This window comes from Rattus norvegicus, chromosome 5 (genome assembly GCF_021556685.1).
Source record: "Rattus norvegicus strain SHRSP/BbbUtx chromosome 5, alternate assembly SHRSP_T2T, whole genome shotgun sequence".
Classification (NCBI taxonomy): domain Eukaryota; kingdom Metazoa; phylum Chordata; class Mammalia; order Rodentia; family Muridae; genus Rattus; species Rattus norvegicus.
This window is the reverse complement of record NC_141538.1, coordinates 143,098,781-143,119,644: the sequence shown is the minus strand read 5'-3', so window position 1 is coordinate 143,119,644 and position 20,864 is coordinate 143,098,781. Positions and strand designations below refer to the sequence as shown.

Here is a 20,864-nt window from a genome sequence, read left to right as displayed (position 1 = left end):
GCAGGCAGAGAAGTGCCCACATCTTTCAAGGACCAGCTGGCTCCCTGCTCTCTTCTGCCCCAGGCGGTGGTCCCTGCGGGCTGTGCAAGCGACTACCAATGATAGGCAGTACTGAGCTCCAGGCACTGCACACAGCACTGCTGCTTGCATTCCAGAACTGTCTACACAGCACAGGACCTGCTCAGACCCCCAGCCCCTTCTCTATGTGGCTCATGTGATCTCCTAGTCAGCCAGCCTTGTATGTGTGCACTCACATGCACTCTCATTTCACCCTCACGTGTGTCACGCACACGTGTGCCCTGTACTCAGTCAGGCTCTGTGTAAAACAGAGCTGAAGGCGAGGAAGAGGTCACAGGGTAGGAATGAGGTGGTCAGAGGCTCCCTATGAGTTCATTTATGACCTTTGTGAATCAATGAATCTCTGTGGGCCCCCATTTTTTCCAAGACAAGGTTTCTCTGTGTGTAGCCCAGGAAATCACTCTGTAGACCAGGCTGGCCTCAAACTCACAGAGATCCGCCTGCCTCTGCCTCCAGAGTGCACACACGGCACCACCGCCCAGCTCTCCTTAATTATTTCAGTTGGCTAGCCACTGCAGGATTCTACCAGACTGATCTTGAAGTCACTATGTAGCCCAGGCTACCCTGGAGCTCAAGAGCTAAATTTTCTCAATCATCCTGCCCTTAGCCTCACAGTGCTGGCAGTGCAGGCCTGCACCACCATGCCTGGTTCTGGGTTTAGGACGTAAAAAGAAAAGGTTTCAAGTAAAAGTTCTGGCTGGGATACAGCTCAGTGGTAGAGAGCTTGACTCGCATGTGTGAGTTTCTGGGTTCAATCCTCAGTCCGAGTGAAAGAGGAAACGAACACTCAGATAGAGTTGAGTCCCTTCCAGCTCTGTTTCTGCCCTAGATGCTGCTGCTTCTTACTGTAATTAGACAAGAGCCCCAGGAGTCCACTGCCCTCTTTAGCATTAACTGTGATTTAACCTTCTCCCCCTGGTTCTGCTTACAAGCTCCATCCAAGGGGAAACAGTTGGACTACATAAAGAACGGAGCCCATGTTTTCGCCAGCACCATGCTGGCTTGTGGTCACCACAAGAACATGGGCTACTCAGTGAACTACAGAATGTCAACTTAAACAATTAACAAGTGAAGCAAGGTCAAAGAGGCCAGAGAACTTCCTTTAAAGCTAATGAGGAATTTCATACCTGTGCTACTGGCTACTGGTACTGCGGTGGTAAAGTACACCTGCTCCACTTTCGATGCTTGCTGCTGAGGGAAACACAACACAACAAAATCACATTGACAGCCACTCCACTGCGGCAGCCATCCCAGGCTCCAAAGCACCCCCAGCTGCAGCGATCGCCCAAGACAGAAACCTCAGTGTTTGGGCTTCTTGTTTGTGCACTGGTATGAGGTCACTGCCCTGTTTGACATTCATGCTGACATATAGCCAGCTTTGTCCCCGTTACTTCACTGTCTCCCAGTGGCCTAGTCTAGTGGACTGTATGTGTTGAGATCCCCTTCAAGGTTGCTTTTCTCAAGCGATGGCCTTCTCAAGAGGAAAGTCTGGGCTGGTTTTGTCCACCGATTCTCCTGTGCAAGCTATGGTGTTCCTTCCCGCCTCGGGGTCTGCAGTGTTCACTGGGCTGTCACCATGAGCACACAGCCCTCCGAGGCTCAGGACTGTCCCACTGTTGGGCTTGGACTTGGCTAGACCAGATTCACGTGCAATGAGCTGGACTTTGTCACTTGTTTTTTGTCTTTTGACACACGTTCTCATGAACTTCTGATGCACCTGCCTCTACCTCCCAAGCTGAGAGCGAAGCCAAGTGATTGAACTGATTAGATCCATGTTTCCCTATAAAAGCTGGGGTGATGTCTGAGGAGCCTGTCAAGGGCTCTGAAGATGAATGAGAAGGCACACGAGACACTCGGCTTAGAGCCAGCACATATCAACCAGCCTTCGTACGGTGCCATCCAGACCATAAACTGTGCTCAGGCACACGGTCCTCAGGAGGCCAAGGCTAGAAGCCCAAGGCCAGCCTGGGCTACATAGTAAGTTTATCAGATATAATGCAAGATACCTTCATCTCAAAACACGAAACAAGCAAAACAAAACAGCAACAACAACAAAAACCCCAAGCAAACCAACCTGCATTAGAATTGCACTTTACTTCCTATTACAGTAAAGGTTTTCAAGGGGCTGGAGAGATGGCTCAGCACTCAGCAGCACTGGTTGTTCTTCCAGAGGACAGAGTTCAATTCCCACCATGTACGTGGCCGCTCACAGTGGCACCTACAGGGCAGCAGTCTCTACCTCTAGTCCCAGGGGACCCAGTGCCCTCTGCTGGCCTCCACAGGCACTGCACACATATGGTACACAGACACAAATGCAAGCAAAGCACCCACTCACAGAAAAAATATTATTTCTGTATTCTTCAAGTCTTGTCTTAAAGGGGCATCCTTTTTTGTTTGTTTTTGAGACAGCGTTTCTCTGTGTAGCCCTGGCTGTCCTGGAACTTTAACTACCTCTGTACAGCACTGAGATTAAAGTCATGCACCATCTCCCCTGGCTTTAGGAGGTCTCCCGGCTCTAGGAGGTCTGTCTCTGTGCCTATCTGTCTGTCTCTGTCTGTCTCTCTGTCTCTCCTACTTTAATGTACAACAAAATGGACATAGACAGAACTATAAAATGACCTGATGCAAGGCTGTGGAATGTGGCTCAGTAGTACAACAGTTGCATTGGTTAGTCCCCAAGGCGGGGATAAAAAAGGATGGAGGTCCCAGTGCTTGGTCCTCCCTCAGCTCTTTACTTTTGGGCGGGGGAGGGGGGGTGAACACACACAGGATCTGGCTTTCTAGCCCAGGCTGGCCTTAAACTTACTTTTGCCCATTTGTCCTAGGCAAAGGTATCATAGTCATGAAGCCCATATTTAAATATATGTAAATGATTCACATGGGAAAAGAATGACATTTGTTTTAAAAGCTGGGGGGGGGGGGGCGCAGATCCAGAAAAACAATAGACTCTAAGTGGCTGTTGGGACAGAATACTGGAAAGGCTCCAGTGACCCCAACCACCACACAGGCAAACAAGCTGCCTCCACCTGTGGCTACCCAATCATTTCCACACTGCGGTTCCAGTTTGTTTAAAGCCGAGGCTCAGGACCCACTTGATGTGTGTGGTCGTGCAAGCCTCTGAGGAGCTGACCCCTCCAGTGGAAGCACAGCTCAGGGGACAACCTGCCTATTTTCAAACCTCAACTTTGCTTTGTATGGGCCAGCCACCCTATTATGGCTTCTGAGGGCACCTGGCTAGCATGGGGTGGAGAGACACAAAGACAACACATCCATATACAAAAAGTAAAATAAACCTGAAAAAAAAATTTAAAAAGCGCTGGCAAGATACCTTAGCAGAGTAGGCCTGGTAGCAAAGGCCTTTTATCCCAGTACTTGAGGCAGAGGCGGAGACCGAGGGGCAGGCAGATCTCTGTGAGTCTGACACCAGCCTGGTCTACAGTGAGTTCTAGGACAGCCAGGGCTCGTAGAGAGACCCTGTCTCAAATGCTCCACACACATGCCATGGCACACCATGTTCCTTCTCTCAAAAACAAATACGCATCCTAAGAGAGGGCACAGCCGTCCCTTTCTCATAAGGTAAGAGCGCCACCAAAGGGCTTTGCTTTGTTTTGCTTTAGTGCCGGTATTATTATCGGGCTCTTCACCTTTTGGTAATATTAATATTTTAGTCTCCTCACTTGATGCGCATCTTAAAATAAACCATGCTCTTCATTTTTCTGTATCCTCCAGTAGAGAATCTGGCAACTAGGCTCTCAAGACACAAGGCCACGCTGGCCATGCCGTTTCCAGAGTTATTAAGAACCAATGTGGAGAGCCAGAAAGGTACCCTGGAGCCCTGGGCGCGCTAAGGGGTGGAGCACTGCCTCAGCATGTGTGGCAAAGCGTGGGTCTGCTCTCCTGAAAGGAGGGTGCAACCTTCCGATGTTATAAGGCCAATATTGTGATCTGCTAACATTGATCCCAATCCACTGCTCTCCTGGGACACACCTGCCCTCAGGCTACAGGACGGGCATGCACTACAGGGTGATTAGCTTCAGAGGGAATATTCCTTAGGTGCTTTCACTAGGGAACTGTCAAGTTGTTTTTCTGTGTCTTTATCTTAGATATATCCTATTCATTCCCCTGGATCTGCAATACTTTATCAGGGGAAATAGCTACATGGATACTTGTTTCAAGACAGACATGCTAGCCATTTCTCTTTTGAAATAAAAGATTGGAAGCTGGGGATATACTCAGTGGTACAGCCTTGCCAAACATGTGTGAAGCCCTAGGTTCAATTCTTAGTACTGTTAGAAGGAAGGAAGAAAGGAAGGAAGGAAGAAAGGAAGGAAGGAAGGAAGGAAGGAAGGAAGGAAGGAAGGAAGGAAGAGGGAAGGACAGACAGATGGACAGACATGTCCTCTATATGCATATCACCCCCTGGGTGTGCTTATGAGTAATACTTACAATTTGTTCTTGGTTTTGTGGTGAACTGGTGGCACCGTTCAATATCCACTGTAAGTTCTGCTCTCCCATGACTAGGCTGGACTGCAGGATTGCCGTGTTAGGAGTTGGGGTGATGGTTATGGTGGGATTATTAGTTAGGACAGAGTTGGCACCCAGGGGCAGAGTCTGGACCATAGCAGGCAGGGGCTCAGTAGTACTTTGTGGTGGGGCTGGTGCTGCCACGGCTGATGCCACTGTTGCTGCTGATGCAGGAGCCCCAGCAACAACAGAGAGTCCTGGTACGATGGTCTGGGGTGGCGCCTGGGGGTGCGGAAGAAACTCTTGATGATTAGCAGCAAACTGTGTGCTGTGGGGAACAGGCACTTCTGGAGGTTGTAAGAGAGCAGGGGGGCTGCCAAATGCAGCTGGCTGGGAACCAGGTCCTAGGGAGGGAGCAGGTGGAGGAGCGGACGGAGTTGAGGCTGGCAGCAGAGGCTGGGGTGGCTCGGAGATGCCAGGCTGCAGTACAAGTGGAAGAGATAAAGACGCTGAATTTCCTGCAGGCGGTGGGACATCACTGACAGATTCTGCATCTCCGTTGAAGCTGTCAATCAAGGCAGCTGTCAAGGAAAAAAAAGAAGCATGTATCCACATCTCAAGCCTTAGAGGCACCACAGAGACCGTCTTTATGGGCCTACCACGTTGCTGCTAGGGGGGCCCACCCTGCTTTCTTTCTTCTCTGCCTTAGGTCCAAGTGCCAGGCTTCCTATCATACACATGTCACAGATGTTTCCACTCTAGCTCAGTGTTACCTCCACACGTAAGAAGCCTGATTTGTGGGCCTCATCCACTCGTGAACAAGGCAGCACACTAGAAGGGGGAAAGCCCACAGCTACTGCAGGGTTTCTGAAGCCAGCAAGAGATTGAAAAGGAGACCTTCCTCGAGCATCACAGGGTTGGAAGCAGGTGGATTGAAAGTGAAGCACACCTGTGTGCAGAGGGTCATCCTGAATCGCAGGGTCGTCAGGATTCTGGAACATTGATTCAAAGATGATTGCTGGTGAAATTGTGCTGAGGTCCTGGTCCTGTGTCTGACAGGGAGAGAGCTGTGAGATTTGCCATCCTGACAAAGTCCTCCCTTTGAAGGACACACACAAGCAGAGGAACTAGAATGACCTTTTGATTTGACTCCGGCCTCTAACTTCTTTCTGTAGGTCCTAGAGACTGACCTAGGGCCCGGCACTCTTCAGGCAAGCCTTCCACTCCCGATCTATGGCCCCAGCACTCAACTCTTGGGTTTTGGGCACCAGGACCGCAGGTGTGAGCCATCACGGCCAGCATTTATCTGTCTCCCCCTTCTGCAAAGGAACATGTTTCCCTGACACTGAGCCATGAAGAATCAATCGGTAGCTCTGACTGCAGGCTGATGACCAGGATGACCAGCCTTTGTATAAAGTTCTGCGGGAATGCAGATATGTACACAGGGATGCCATTTTCACAATACATCAGCAGGGACAAGTAGCTGTGACAGGGACTAGGGGATCCACAAAGCCTGAAATATTTATGGCAATTGAAAGGAGGGGATTTAGGGGTAGGAGGAGGCTAGGAGTGGGGTGCACCCTGGATCCATGTGGTGCTATCAGTCATTTATAACTCCAGGGGACTCAACATCCTCTTCTGGCCTCCATGGGCTACAGCCATGCAGTGTGCAAGCAAAACACTCATGGACACAAAAATAAACCCAAATCTCATAAGCCCTGTTTTAAAGACCAAACCTACAAACAAATGAGACTGCAGTCTGTACATTACTGCAGTGATTTGCGTCATGGAAACTCATGGAAATTAAGCCAAAGCGATTCCTTTTTTAAAAAGAGAATGAAACTCAGGCTAGAGCTTTAGCCTCATAAAGCTTAGGTCAGTGACGGTCACATGAGGTCACCATAGTGAGGTCTGACAGGAGGCTACTGGCTTCAGAAAGAGGGGAGAGGCTAGGCAGGCCAAGCCATTAACCCAAGCACTTGGGTAGCACAGATGCGTGAATCTTTGTCAGTTCCAGGCAAACCTGGTTTACATAGTAGATCCAGGCTGGTCTGTGCTGAAAATCAGAAAAGGAAGGAAAGAGACCAGGACATTGATGCTCAACCTTCCTGCCAGAAAAGCCACCGCTAAAGCACATATCTGTCACCAAGGACACAAGTTTTTGACATGGAGGCAGGTCAAGGCCAGCCCAGGTTTAAGGGTAGCCTGGGCTACATGTGGAGGACCTTGTCCCCCAAAATAAAGGAGTGGGGTCAAGGGCTTAGTCTGTAACACGCTTGCCATGCAATCAGAGGGCCTGAGTTTGGATGCCTAGTGCCCACATCCCCACAAAATGAATGAATAAAGACAAGCATGATAACAATAAAAGACAGAGGCACATGCCTGCATTCTCAGCACTTTGGCGGCAGAGGCAGGAGGATTGATTCCTGGGGTTCGCTGACCAGCCAGTCTAGTCACAATGGTGAGCTCTGGGTTCAATAAGAGACTGCCCCAACAACTAAAGTAGAGAGTGACAGAGGATAGTGACCCCTGACCCGCGCCAGCATCGGGGAGGTGGGTCTTATGCCTGCACACACAGGAACACATATCCAGCCCATCAACTTTGGGCTTCCAGAGCTGTGAGTCAGTAAATATCTCTTCTGTAAAACTGTGGTACTACATTGTCAGCAACAAAACAAGCTGAGATAATTAATTTCCTACAGTTTGCCCCTCTGATGCAGTAGTGACATATTATCTTCCAAGGTTGTTAGACAGTATGACATTCTAATGTACCACAGTAAGAAATCAGACCAACCTAAAAACTTCAGTAACAAAACTCTGTGAAAACTTTATACTTATCAAATGCCATAGGCTAAAGGCATTTAAAAACCCAGAGAGACAGCTCAGTTGTTAAGAGCACACACTGCTCTTGCAAAACTCAGTCCCCAGCACCCATGGTCACAACCACCTGGACCTCCAACTTCAGAGGAAAGCCTCTGGCTTCCATAGGTATCTGCACACACCTCACCCCCCTTTCCCTCCTACACAATTTAACAAAATGAGAGGAAACTTTAATTCTCCTGTTTACAGTCCACTTCCATCTCAGAATTCTATGTGGCAATAAAAGTCCAGGAAAGCAAGAGAAATTAGGGTGACAGCAGGTAGGAACAGCTGTGACACCCTTGAGTGAATGTGCCCAAGTTGCCCAAAGGCTTCAGTCAAATGCATCTTGGAACAGTGCAAGCCAGGGACTCCCAAAGTTAAGTCGTGGTTAAAATAAAGGGTTTGTCTGTTTGTTTTTTGAGTCAGGGTTTCTCTGTGTATTCCTGGCTATCCTGGAACTCACTATGTAGACCAGGCTAGACTTGAACTCAGAGATTTGCCTGCCTTTGCCTCCAAAGTGCTAAAATTAAAGGTGTACTCCATCACTGTCTGACTAAAGTAAAGACTGTATTATGTGAACTGCAAATAAAAGTAACTGAAAGCGACCCGGTTTACACGGTGGCTCTTGCCTGTAAACACAGGATCCTGGAGGCTGAGGGTGAGGTCTGTTAGTGCTGGCCTGGGCTACAGAGTGAGATCCTGTCACAAAAGAACAAACTTAAAGATTGGGGGGAGGGGGGACAAAGAGGAAATCTGAGGGGCTCAGACAAGTGTGAAGACCTGAGTGTGAATATGCAGAAGACACACCAAAGGCTACAGAGAGCAGAATGAGCCTACACAATTCCAGCTTTTCACAGCCAGAGAGACAGGAGACAGGAGACAGCATCCCCAGCTCAGGAACTAGCAATCCTGGTGGAAACACAGCAAAGAGACTCCGCCTCAAAGGAACACAGACGGTGAGCATCGACCTCTCCACTGTGCACAGCAGCACCAAGAGTTCTAAGAGATCTCACTGGTGAGACTGGGGATGAGGGAGGGAGGGGGAGAGGAGGGAGGAAACAAGAGGTCTGTGTAAGAAGGATTTTGTGGCTCAAGCCTGTAATTCCAGAACTCTGACAGAAGGATCACTGCGAGTTTGAAGGCAGCATGTACTGACTATATAGCCAGATCCTGTTTCAAAGAAGGTACTGTATTGTAAATCAAGTTTTTCTTCTGTTCTTGTCTCCACAGAGGACTTCATTGTGCAGTTCCAGCTGGCCACTATGTAAATCAACCTCACCCTTACAGGAATCCTCCTGCCTCTGCCTCCCAAGAGCTGGGATTGCAGGTGTGCACACAAGCTACAATTAGTTCTTAAACTGAGAGTTCCAAGAGAAAAAGTGAATGGAAGCAAACATGATCCCAAGCATAAAAGCCAAACCACGGGAAACTGGTCTGTCTGCGCTGGTGCCATCGTCTGAGGACTCACAGTAAGGTACTTCCCCTCTGTGCATGGACAAAGCTTCTCCAGAAAGGCTCCAAACCAGGGAGAGGGGGAGCAGGGGAGGAAGAGGAGCAAGGGGAGGAAGCCCTGTCAGGCTGCAGAGCAAAGGCCCTGGCTGCAGAAGTATGGGAATGACTCTCCAAAACAGAGGTGAGGGCGGGCTGAGCTCTGGGTCAGCGCAGGAAAAACACCGGACTTAACCAGAGCCACATGAGCTCAAGCTCAGCGGCCAAAAGGCCCAGCCTGGTAGATCCAGCCCCTTCTCAAAAGCCGGAGCAAATCAAGTTCATTTCTAGGACATTTACACAGACACCCTTAAGACAATAATCTCATACAGATTTGCCGTTTCAGAGTACCAAGTTCCCACTATTAAGAAACATCACAATGGTCTTACTGCTCTAAGGAACTGTGTCCTTGGGTGAAAAGACTAAAAAACTCTCCAAATCTGGGATAAACACTTGGTGCCAGGTGCGTAGCAGATAGTTAGATGAGGGGACAGGATTCTTCTCTTGACAAAGATAACTATGCTGGAAATGGCCTCACTTTTCGCCAACTCCTTATGGTCTCCACCTATCAGGTATCTTCCCTGGTGGCCTCAGAGCCCCTGAAATCTTCTAAACGTTATCATGGTCCTGGCCAGCATCAACTTCTCGGCTATGCACTACAGTTAAATGTTGGTCGAGATGGCCCTGTGGACAAAGGAGGCTGCCTGTGTGAGTCTGAGGTCCTTAGTTCAATCCCCAGAATCCAAGTGACCTCTGACTCCCAAGTGTGTGCTGTGGCATGTATTTGTACACACAAGTGCAACATTTGTGCGCATGCATGGAGTAAATACACGTTAAAGGAATGCTGTACCCAGAAGTCTTAGGTAACTCAGGGGATCCTAGACGCTTTAAACTTTGGAAAGTTAATTTTCTTTGCATTTGTCCTCCAATCAAGCTATCTCCGACTTGCATGATTCTCTTCCATTGAGTCACTGCTAAGTCTAACCTAAGAATCTTCCACAGTGCTGCTTCTTTGCATAAATCACACATGAGGTGGAGCCACAGAGCCTATGGAGATCAGAGGACAGCTCTGGGAAAGCAATTCTCTATAACTTCATGGAGACTCCTGAGACTGCTCATCGCTCATGAGCCTAGAGTGTTGAGTGCTTTACCCACTGACCAGTCTTGACAGACCCTGGCTTTGAATTTATTCAATTTTCAGTTCTAAATGTCCCCTAGTACTGCTTTTTTTTTTTTTTTTTGCAGGGGGGGTTGCATAGTTCCCCGAGTCTGTAATCTTGCTGCCTGTACCTCTCAAGTGCTAGGTCTATACGTATTCACCTTAATGTCCATCTATCAAGCTTAACTTTATCTGAGAAGGTTTCACTTATATGTTTACCTCGAATCTCTGGCAATCCTCCTGCCTTATCCCCCCAAGTACTAGGATTAAAAGCATATACAAGCATGCTTGGTTTTATTTTTTCTCCACCAAGATTTCCTATTTGTATAAATATAAATTTATGTCTATGAACAAATGTTAGCTATGAAATTTTTCTATCTGGGCTGAGGATTTAGCTCAGAGGCAGAATATTTGCCTAGCATGTATCGGGCCCTAAATTAAAGTTCCCAGTGCTGTAACACACTAGTGTGCATGTGCGAGTGTATATACATTGTGATGGTTGGCCCAGAGAGTGGCACTGTTGGAAGGTGTGGTCTTGTGGGTGTGGGCTTTAATACTCTTGTCCTAGATATCTGGAAGTTAGTCTTCCACTAGCAGCCTTCAGATGAAGATGTAGAACTCTCAGCTCTTCTTGCACTGTGTCTGCCTGGATGCTGCCAAGCTCCTACCTTGATGATAATGGACTGAACATCTGAACCTGTAAGCCAACCCCAATCAAATGTTGCCCTTTAGGGGTTGGGGATTTAGCTCAGTGGTAGAGCGCTTGCCTAGGAAGCGCAAGGCCCTGGGTTCGGTCCCCAGCTCCAAAAAAAAAAAAAAAAAAAAAAAAAAAAAGTTGCCCTTTATAAGACTTCCCTTAGTCATGGTGTCTGTTCACAGCAGTAAAACCCTAAGACACACACACACAAGCACACACACAGAAGGTGAGGGTGGAACTCAGGGAATCGTGCTTGCCTAAGTCCAGCCCCTAGATACAACTGATTCTGTACTTTTGTTCTTCCTTAGAGAAGGGTCTCAGGTTACTCCGAAGTGTCTCAGGTAATCATCCTGCTTCATTCTACTACCAATGGGAGGTGAACCATCACACCTAGGTGAGAACCTACAGTCTGTAAACGCTACTGTTGACTGTATTAACTCCCCACGCTTCAAGAAATAGTTTTCCAGTTCAGTGTGCTAGCTCACATCTGTAGAGCCAGCATCTGGAAGGCTAAAGTGTGTGAGATGATGTCACAGGAAGAAAAGTTTGAGGGAAGGGGAGGAGACTGGAATGAAAAGGAGAAGAAAACAGGAGGAGACAGCAAGAGTAGCTGCGAAGAGACAACATGGAGGCTGACGTCAAGATTCCACGCTGCACCTTTATGGGTTTTATGAATGTTCTTAAGGGATGGATGTGTACTGGACCTTGTATGTTTAGGTGGGCAATTTATCTTATCAATTAGATCAAAGGCTATTGTGTTGTGTGGTCTTTCATGTGGAGAACTGAACTTGAGAGAGTGTGTGTGGGATGCCACAAAGGCTCAGAGAGAGGCCTTGGGCGGTGTGATAGGGGATGGAGCAGAGCGGGTGAGACGCTTTGCTGACTGAGATGAAGATGTCTATCTAGCAGATACCTTGGGGCGCTGTAGTGCTGGACCTAGAGTGGGAAAAAAGACCGTTTTATTTTTTATATTATTACAACAACAGATGGCAATGTGGGATGATGTCACAGGTGAGGCAGGTACAAGATAGAACGAGGCCTGTCATTGGATAAGAAGGAAGGATGGGCGGGAGAAAAGTCTGAGGGAAGGGGAGGAGACTGGAACAGAAAGGAGCAGGAGACAGGAGGAGACAGCAAGAGTAGCGGCAGAGAGACAACATGGAGGCTGACGTTAAGATTCCGCTCTGTATTTACAGGTTGTTAGGAATATTCTTAAGGGATGGATGTGTACAGAGCTTTGTATGTTTAGGTGGGCAGTTACATCTTATCAATTGGATCAGAGGTTACTGTGTTGTGTGTTCTTTCATGTGCAGATTTAAGTGTAAGAGAGTGTGGGGCTGCTAGTCTGGGGCTGCCATGGAGTTAGGATGTGTCATTCTGGCAAGATATCTAGCAGGTATCTTGGGACACTGCGGTGCCGAACCTAGCAGGGTAAAGGAAAACCACTTTTTATAATTTTTTTTTCTTTTTCTTTTTTTCGGAGCTCGGGACCGAACCCAGGGCCTTGCGCTTGCTAGGCAAGCGCTCTACCACTGAGCTAAATCCCCAGTCCCCATTTTTTATAATTTTACAACAACAAAAGTGGGAGCCTGTCCTGAGTTTGAGGGCAGCCTGGTCTACACTGAGTGGTACTGTCTCAAAATACAAAACAACAGAAAACAGGAAGCATTTTCCCACAACACTGCTAAGTCAGTCAGCCAGTGTTTAAACACATTCAATTACATTTATTCATTATGAAGAGTGGCAGAAAATCTAGGCCAAGCAGCTGGCCTGCTTATACTCAGACTCCATGTATGTGAACCCATCATGGAGCTGCAGGGACAAGATGGGAGTGGGTTTGCCCCTTAGCAGACGTCTGCATAGGAAGCCCTCTTCTTTATCTGGCCTGTAAGGTGAGCTAACTAAGGTAAGTGAGGCAGGCAGGATTGAGAAAAGTCTAGAACCTCTAGATTCTGATACATCCTTGAGGCCAAACCACCCATGCCTGATTGCACTGTAGGCTGCACCGGGGCCTTGGGAACAGTGCTCAATGAGTATTTGCCCTTATTAGTAACATAAGGAATTTCTGGGACGAGACCACTGGACAAATGGCCTAGGCCAAAGGCAATCAAAAGGTAGAAAAAAGAATCCCCCACATCATGGACTGACACAGTTAAATCCAGGAGGCTTCCATTGGCTAGGCTGTTTCAAAGAGAATTACTCCAGCCCTCTTGAGGAACTTACCGAACTGGAATTTTCTTGCAATTCAGAATCCGTGGACAGAAGGCCCAACTCACTCAGATAAAGTGAGTGATTTGTATCCTGTGAAAGAAAAAGAATCCTAATTGAACAACAAAAACAATAAATAAAAATTATTTATTGCACCATGCATATTATGTACAGTGTATAAGCAAATACTTGATCACCCAGTCCTTAAGGTCTAAATGTCACTTAAGAGAGATCAGACCCAGGCTAGAGGGATGGCTCGGTGGTTAAGAGCACTGACTGCTCTTCCAGAGGACCTGAGTTCAATTCCTAGCAACCACATGGTGGCTCACGACCAACTGTAATGGGATCTGCTGCCCTCTTCTGGTGTGTCTGAAGACAGGTACAGTGTACTCATATGCATAAAATAAATAAATCTTTAGAGATAGAAAGATCACACCCATCCAAATTAGGGGTTAAGTATATTGTTTCGTTAAAAAGAAAACAAAAACAAATTTACACAGAAAACCCCTCCATTTTTATTAGACCATCTCCCCACCTCCAGTTCATCTGGCACAGGATGTGCTGGGATTGCAGGTTTGAGCATGCTCAGTTGTTTCTTTAAGGTGGTCAGTAGATGCTTGTTGCTGTTTAAGTTTACTTTGATGCGTCTGTATTTTGCCTGTATGTATGTTTTTGTACTTTACGTGTGCCTGGTGTTCAGGGAGGCCAGGAGAGCGCTTTGGCTCCCCGGGAACCTGAGCTACAGACAGCAGGGAGCTTCCAAATGGTTGCTGGGAACCAAACTTAGGCCCTCTGTAAAAGCAGCCAGTGTTCCAAGCCCCTGAGCCATCTCTCCAGCCAGTGGCTAATAATTTTAAAATTATCTAATGATTCAAGTCACAGAAGCAGAAACAAAAACCAAGAACAAAAGCTGGAATAGCATGAAGTTACTAATATTTACATACTTTCTCTCATCACTTATGAAGTGGTCTCTCATGACTCATTCGCTGTTCATGTAAACCGGAGAAGTGTTAATTACTTTTACTCTCATTTGAAACACTGGAAAAGTGATGCTATGACAAGAAAGTGATGTGCCCTATTTATGCTATTAAGAGAGGGCAAATGGAGTGCTTCTGACTGGGAAGTCCATTCCCCTTTCATGAATATCTCCAGAGGGGCTCCCCAGGTTCCTCCTCAGGGTGGTGCTGAGAATTAACTATTCAAATTTCTGTTGCTCAGGCAACCCTGAACTCTGGATTCCTGAATATGAGTCACAACCCTGACCCTCCATCTATGGGATCCTGCTTTTGTTCAAGTGGGTCAGATATCCCCACCCATGCATACATTCAGCACACGCAGATAATTCTCATCTAACCACATTCTGCTTCCCAGTTTCAACAACCAGGACTTGAATCTCTACCTCTGTTGGAGAAAGTCAGTAGCCTGTGCTACTCCATGAAGGTTGCAGAAGGAACAGGTCTGGTCAGGTCAGATTGCAGAAGATCTGTGTTATGTAGGTGAAGATGTCAGTGGAAGGCTGGACATACAAGGCTGGAGACAGGGACAGGCCCAGGCTGGCACTGTCACTGTTGGACCAGGGCTCTGCAGATGGCCTCTAAAGCCTCAGTCCAGGAATCACTGAGTGCAAATGGAGGCAGAGACACACCCCCAAGACTCAACACTGGTGGACTTAAGGCATAGTGTGACAACTATTCTTGGTTGTCAACTTGACTATTATCTGGAATTAACTAAAACCCCAAAAAGGCTGGATAAGCCTGTGACAGACATTTGTTTAACTGGATCATTTGAAGGGGGAAGTGATCCGCTTGTGATCAGAATCTTTGAGGTGGGGAAGACTTACCTTTAATCTAGTTCTTTTTATTTTTTAATTTTATGTATGAGTATACTGTAGCTGTAGCTGTCTCCAGACACACCAGAAGAAGGCATCAGATCCCATTACAGATGGTTGTGAGCAACCAAGTGGTTGCTGGGAATTGAACTCAGGACCTCTGGAAGAGCAGTCAGTGCTCTTAACTACTGAACCATCTCTCCAGCCCCTAGTCTAGCTCTTTTGAGGTGGAAAGACTCACCTCTAATCTAGCCATACCTTCTGCTGGAAGTCTATATAAAGAACATGGAAGATAGAAGTTCTCCCTCCTTCCTCCAACCCTTGCCACCAAGTCCATTCCATCAGCAGCACTGCAGCCAACTTCTTCAGGATCCTGGCATACACTGAAGACCAGCTGAGATAGTCATTCTCGTGAACTGAACAAGTACTGGATTCTTAGACCCTCCAAGGTGTGTGTGTGTGTGTGTGTGTGTGTGTGTGTGTGTGTGTGTGTGTGTGTGTACTTATTCTATAAGTTCTGCTACTCTCTCTAGAAAACCCTGGCTACTACAATCAGTGTTCTCCATGCACTGCTACAAAATGAGAAACTGATTATGACCCAAAAAGCAGTTTTGCTTGGTTTTATCAGATGAAGAAAACTGAGGAGGCCCAGAAGTAATCTACCTAAGGACATGTGTTTAGTGACAGAAGAATGGTTTGAACTGAGGCTGCTAAGTACCAGAGGCCACCCTCTTCACAACTAACATTACCTTGTCTCTAACAATGCAGACCTTAGGAGGCTGGCTCTGGAGTCACATTGCCTGCCTGAGGCATACTAGTGACAAGCTATGTAGACCCTGGAAAGCTGCTTCATTTCTCCTTGCTCCAAGATGTGTGTGTGTGTGTGTGTGTATGTGTGTTTGCATGTGTATATATGAGTATGTGTGTGTATGCATGTATGTATGTACGTATGTATGTGTATATATAATCAATGTAGATAATAAAATTGTATGTAGTTTTATATATATACAGATATAGATATTGATATGTAATATATATTTATGAGTATGTGTGTATATGTATGTATGTGTATATATAATCAATGTAGATAGTAAAATTGTATGTAGATATATATATAGAGAGAGAGAGAGATAGATAGATAGATAAATATTGATATATAATACATATTGATTGGCCTCAGTGGGAGAAGAGCCTAGCCTGGCAGAGACTTGAAATACCAGGATTGGGGAGATAACCAGAAGGGATCCCGCCCACTTAGAAGAGAAGGGGAAGGAGATGGGGGTAAAGGATTGTGGGAGGGGCTGACTGGGAGGGGACAGTGGGATGTAAAGTGAATAAGTAAAAAAATGAAAAAAAAATGAATGAAGAGAAAAAGAAAGTTGAGTTCTCAATAACAAGGAGCTCCAAAGTTCTTAGTCAGTGGCACGGGAATGGTAACAACAGTGACCTCACAGAGATGTGAGGGAGGCAGAACCTAGCACAGACACAGGCACAGACTTAAATTCAACAAATACTAGTCAGCACTAACAATTCAGGGACCTTCTATTTATTTTGATGTGTGGAGGGGGCACCATAGCATACACATGGAGGTCAGAGAACACCTTATAGGAGTGGTTCTCTCTATTCCCCATGGTTTAGGGACTCAAACTCAGGCCATCAGGCTTGAGGCAAGCACCTTTACCCACTGAGCCTTCTATCCAGCACTGAGTCCCTTTAAAAGGGTCCTTTGCTGTTTAAAAGTTAGAAACCACAGACTTCTGAGCAGGCTGTCTCTCCAAAAATATAAACCTTATTTTATACTTTGTGAATTTCATTATTCCAAAGGGGATCACTGAGTAAGTTAACCTGGAGCTGGGGAGAAATCCAGGATGGGGGACGACAGGCCTTGCAGATGGCCCCTGCAGCCTCAGGTCAGAGTAGAGTACCTTTGGTGGAGAATGAACAGGGAGAGACGAGGAGCAGATGAAGAGGGGAGAAGCCTGAGGAGGGAGGAGAAAAGATGCTAAAAACCCACTTAGCCTAGCCAGGCATGGTGGTGCATGTCTTTAATCCCAGCATGCACTTAGCCTACTCAAGGCCAGCTTGGTCTACATGAGTTCCAGGACAGCCAGAGCTACACGGAGACACCTTGTCTCAAAAACCAAAACCAAACCAAACCAAACCAAACCAACAACAAATCAAATAAACATTTAGCCACTCATGGCAAAGATCCAGATAAAAACCCAGGAGGACAGAAGCAAATCGAATCAGTTCCAGACACATTCTCAAGGTAGAACGGACAGATTCCTCTTACCAGCTTCCATTTCTTTATTACCCCCCCCCCCCCACCATAGTAAGATAATGGTATTACTCACTTTCCAGCATTAACAGATACAGGCTAGTGAATACTACCAAGCTATAAACAGCAAGGGGGCTGGCAAGATGGCTCAGTGGTAAAAGCGCCTGCTGCTAAGGCTGACAACGCTAACCCTAATCCTTGCGGCCCACAGAGTGGAGGGAGAGAACCAATGTCTGTGACTGTGCGCTCCAGTGCACATGATAACAAATGTAGAGAAGAAGAGCAAGCAACAGTACACGTCCCAAGGTCTGTCTAGAATGGAGCTGGAGGACGGCAGGACGGGCAGACTTTGACAGGGCTCAGAGTTTAAGAGAGATGGCTCAGTGGTTAAGAGCACTTGCTACTCTTGCAGAGGACTCAGACTCAGCAGCCAGCGGCTCTCAACCAGCTCTAACTCTAGTTCCAGGGGATCTGATGCCCTCTTCTGGCCTTCAAGAGCACACAGGTGGTATATATACATATGTCCATGTAGGTACACACATCCATATAAAACAAAGTAAAAATTAGTGAATAACAACAACAGAAAAGAACAAACCAAACTGCCTAAAACTTCCAGAGATCCTCTGTGTGGCTCAGTGTTTAAGGTAGGTGCTCTTAAACCTTTTGCAAGGGAACCCTCCAGACAAAACTTGGCTCTCTGATGTTGATGGATGTGTGAGGCAACATTAGCTTCCATTCCAAATGTAGTACAGGCTTATCTCACACACACACACACACACACACACACACACACACACACACACACACACACACACACGTAGAAGGAAGAGAATCTGCCTGGGCTGCTCTGGAAAGCCAGTCAATAGCCCGTTCTCCCCCACACCCGATGAATGGGAAAATGGCAGGGCTGAGCAGAGGAACAGGGAGACTGGGAGCATTTTTGGCTTCCAGCCTCCCATTGCAGAGAAACAGAGATGCTGACCCTGTTTCCTTGTCCTCCAGTTAAGCAAGGACACAGCAGCTGCACACAATCACTAGGTCAGTGTCCAGATCAGAACAGAACACACCTCTGATCCATTGTGTTGAGGAAGTGCACTGTACGCGGTGCCTTTGTTATCGTGACCTTTCATGTGACTTTTGAGACTGTACTGAGTGCTAAATGTCTTCTCACAGCCGTTACTGGGGCAGAAGAAGGGTCTTTCGCCTGCAGGAATGAAGAAGCCATGTTAGTTTCACAATCAGAAAAGCTTTCTCCTTCTAATGGTGGGAAAGTCTGAGTAAGGGAAGGTGCTGACTTTCTCAATCTTAAAACCCAGAGCCAAGGAAAGCAGCAGCAGTAGCCTGTGCCTCGGGGGAAGGTTGCTGGCTTCCTCATGGCTGTTTCTAAAGGGTATGTCTGGTTTCATGGCTTAAAGCTGAATTTCTTGACTCAAGTCAGTCATGGAAAACACAGGATTGTAAATGAAGGCCACACTGCCTGCACTCACTCGCTCTCCTAGTTTTATAGGTCTCAAGAGGAACCTGGATAAGGGACTGCTGAAGGTTTAAAGGGAAAACGGAAATTAGGCCAGGCATGGTGGCACATACCTTTAATCCTAGCACTGGAAAGGCATAGACAAGTGGACCTTACTCTAGTTCTAGGCTAACCTGGTTTACTCAAGTAGTTCCAGGACAGCTAGGGTTACAAAGAGAAACCCTGTCTTGAAAAACAAACAAATAAAAAACCCAAAGAAACAAACAAATAAATATAAGAGAAAGAAAGAAAGAAAGAGAGAGAGAAAGGAAGAAAGGAAGGAAGGAAGAAAGGGAGAGAGGGGAGGGACAGAGGAAAGGAAGGAGGGAGGGGAGGGGAGGGAAGAAGGAAGGAGAGAGAGAGAGAGAGAGAAAGAGAGAAAGAGAGAGAGGGAGAAAACATGGAAATCAGCCTAAACTTACCAGTGTGTGTACGGACGTGAGTTTTAAGGTGGTGGCTTGCTGCAAATGCTTTTCCACAGCCGTCATGATCACATCTAAATGAGTTGTTTAAGCAAAGACAAACCAGTCAGTAGGTAAGAGAATGTCAGCCTTGACATCCTGTACATGCAAGCTAGAGCAAATGTTTGGAACACTGAGATCAGATCAGTCATAGTGGTTTTAGAGATGGGAATGAGAAGACTTGGCAAAAAATAAAAACAAAAAAACTCTGAAAACAAAACAAAAAAAAAAAAAACTCCAAAAACAAAACATGGGAGGTGGCAAGATGGCTAGTCCAGGTAAGAGGTGCTTGCAACCAAGCCTGATGTCCTAGGTTTGATCCCTGGAAACCACAGGAGGGAAAAAGCTCTATCAAGTTGTCCTCTGACTGCTATAGGTATACCGAGAAACACCTACATAAATAAATGTAACAAACAAGGGAAGGGAAAGGTGGCATGCATGGAGCTGAGAGTCAAGACAGGTAAGGCAAGTGTTGAGAGCATCCCAATGACAAGATCTGACCAATCACTGAGCAGAACTCTGCTGAGAGTCTATGTGGAAAATCCTACAGCCACTGAATTATGATGTACACTGACGGTGGGTAATGAGAGCTGGACCTGCAGACACTATAACCCTAGCACGCACGCAAGAGGCTGAGCTAGGAGGAGGCCCACAAATTCACAGACAGCCGGGTCTGGGCTGCAAAATGAGCCTTGCCTCAAAAAATACAGGAAATGAGCTGGGAACACAGCAGAACATAAACCCAATGAGTGCTGGTGTGGCTGTGATCCGGAATTAGCCAGTAATCCACAGCAGGCAGGATTCCCACATCAGGAAAGGTTTCATACATCTCAGGCCCTTTCGACTCACTCTGGAGCTAGGATTATAGACATGCGCCACGGTGCCTGGCTTACGCAGTGCTAACGCTTAGTTAAGATAAGGGCATTGTGAATGTTTGGTGAGCTACACTCCTAGCTCCTGCATACTTTCTTAATAATTCAATGCCAGAAAGGAGCTTCACCCCCTCAGCATACTAATGCATCCATCACATGCTTCCTTTGAGGCATATCTCACCTCCAATTTTATTTCATCTCTGTGTACATTTGGGGAGAGGTTGTATGTTTGTTTGTTTGCTTGAGGCAGGGTCTCATTATGTAGCCCTGGCTGGCCTGGGACTCACAGATCTGCCTGCTTCCGTGTCCCCAGTGCTGAGATTAAAGGTGTTGTACAACCGTGCCAGATACATGCTGGGTTTTCTTAATCTGCTTTTCTCAAGGGCAGGGTTTGTGTAGTTCTTAATATTGCTTTAGTTTTTGCTCAGTAAGAACCTAAATATATGGGGTTGGGGATTTAGCTCAGTGGTAGCTAGTCAAGCGCAGGCCCTGGGTTCGGTCCCCAGCTCCAGAAAAAAAAAAAAAAAAAAAAAAAAAAAAGAACCTAAATATATGACCAATAGATTTTTTTTATAAATCTAAATATCTTATTTCATTAAGGAGAAAGTTTCTTTAAAGCCTTTTGATTTTAATCACATATAATCATCACTATAGCTGTCTAGGTCCCCTCTAATATTCAAAACAAAACTATTTTTTTTTAAAGATTTATTTATTTATTTTATATGAACACACTGTCGCTGTTTTCAGACGCAACAGAAGAGGGCATCAGATTCCATTACAAATGGTTGTGAGCCACCATGTGGTTGCTGGGAATTGAACTCAGGACCTCTGGAAGAGCGGTCAGTGCTCTTAACCGTTGAGCCATCTCTCCAGCCCCCAAGACAAAACTATTTTAATCATCACAAAATTAAATGCATATGTATATAGAAATAAGAGTCCCCTTGCAACCTGATTGG

The 20,864-nt window shown here is 46.5% G+C and overlaps 1 protein-coding gene across 5 annotated transcripts in view; it reads right to left on the bottom strand.

The window, feature by feature from the left end:
- Mtf1 (metal-regulatory transcription factor 1) overlaps positions 1-20,864 on the bottom strand; it is a 46,622-nt gene that overhangs the window by 5,457 nt on the left and 20,301 nt on the right. For 2 of the 5 annotated variants that reach the window (NM_001108677.1, XM_087549971.1), the window contains 6 exon segments: positions 1,206-1,269; positions 4,525-5,123; positions 5,492-5,594; positions 12,972-13,049; positions 18,130-18,266; positions 18,998-19,071. In NM_001108677.1, the coding sequence (NP_001102147.1) occupies positions 1,206-1,269; positions 4,525-5,123; positions 5,492-5,594; positions 12,972-13,049; positions 18,130-18,266; positions 18,998-19,071 (1,055 nt within the window). 5 annotated transcript variants of the gene reach the window in all.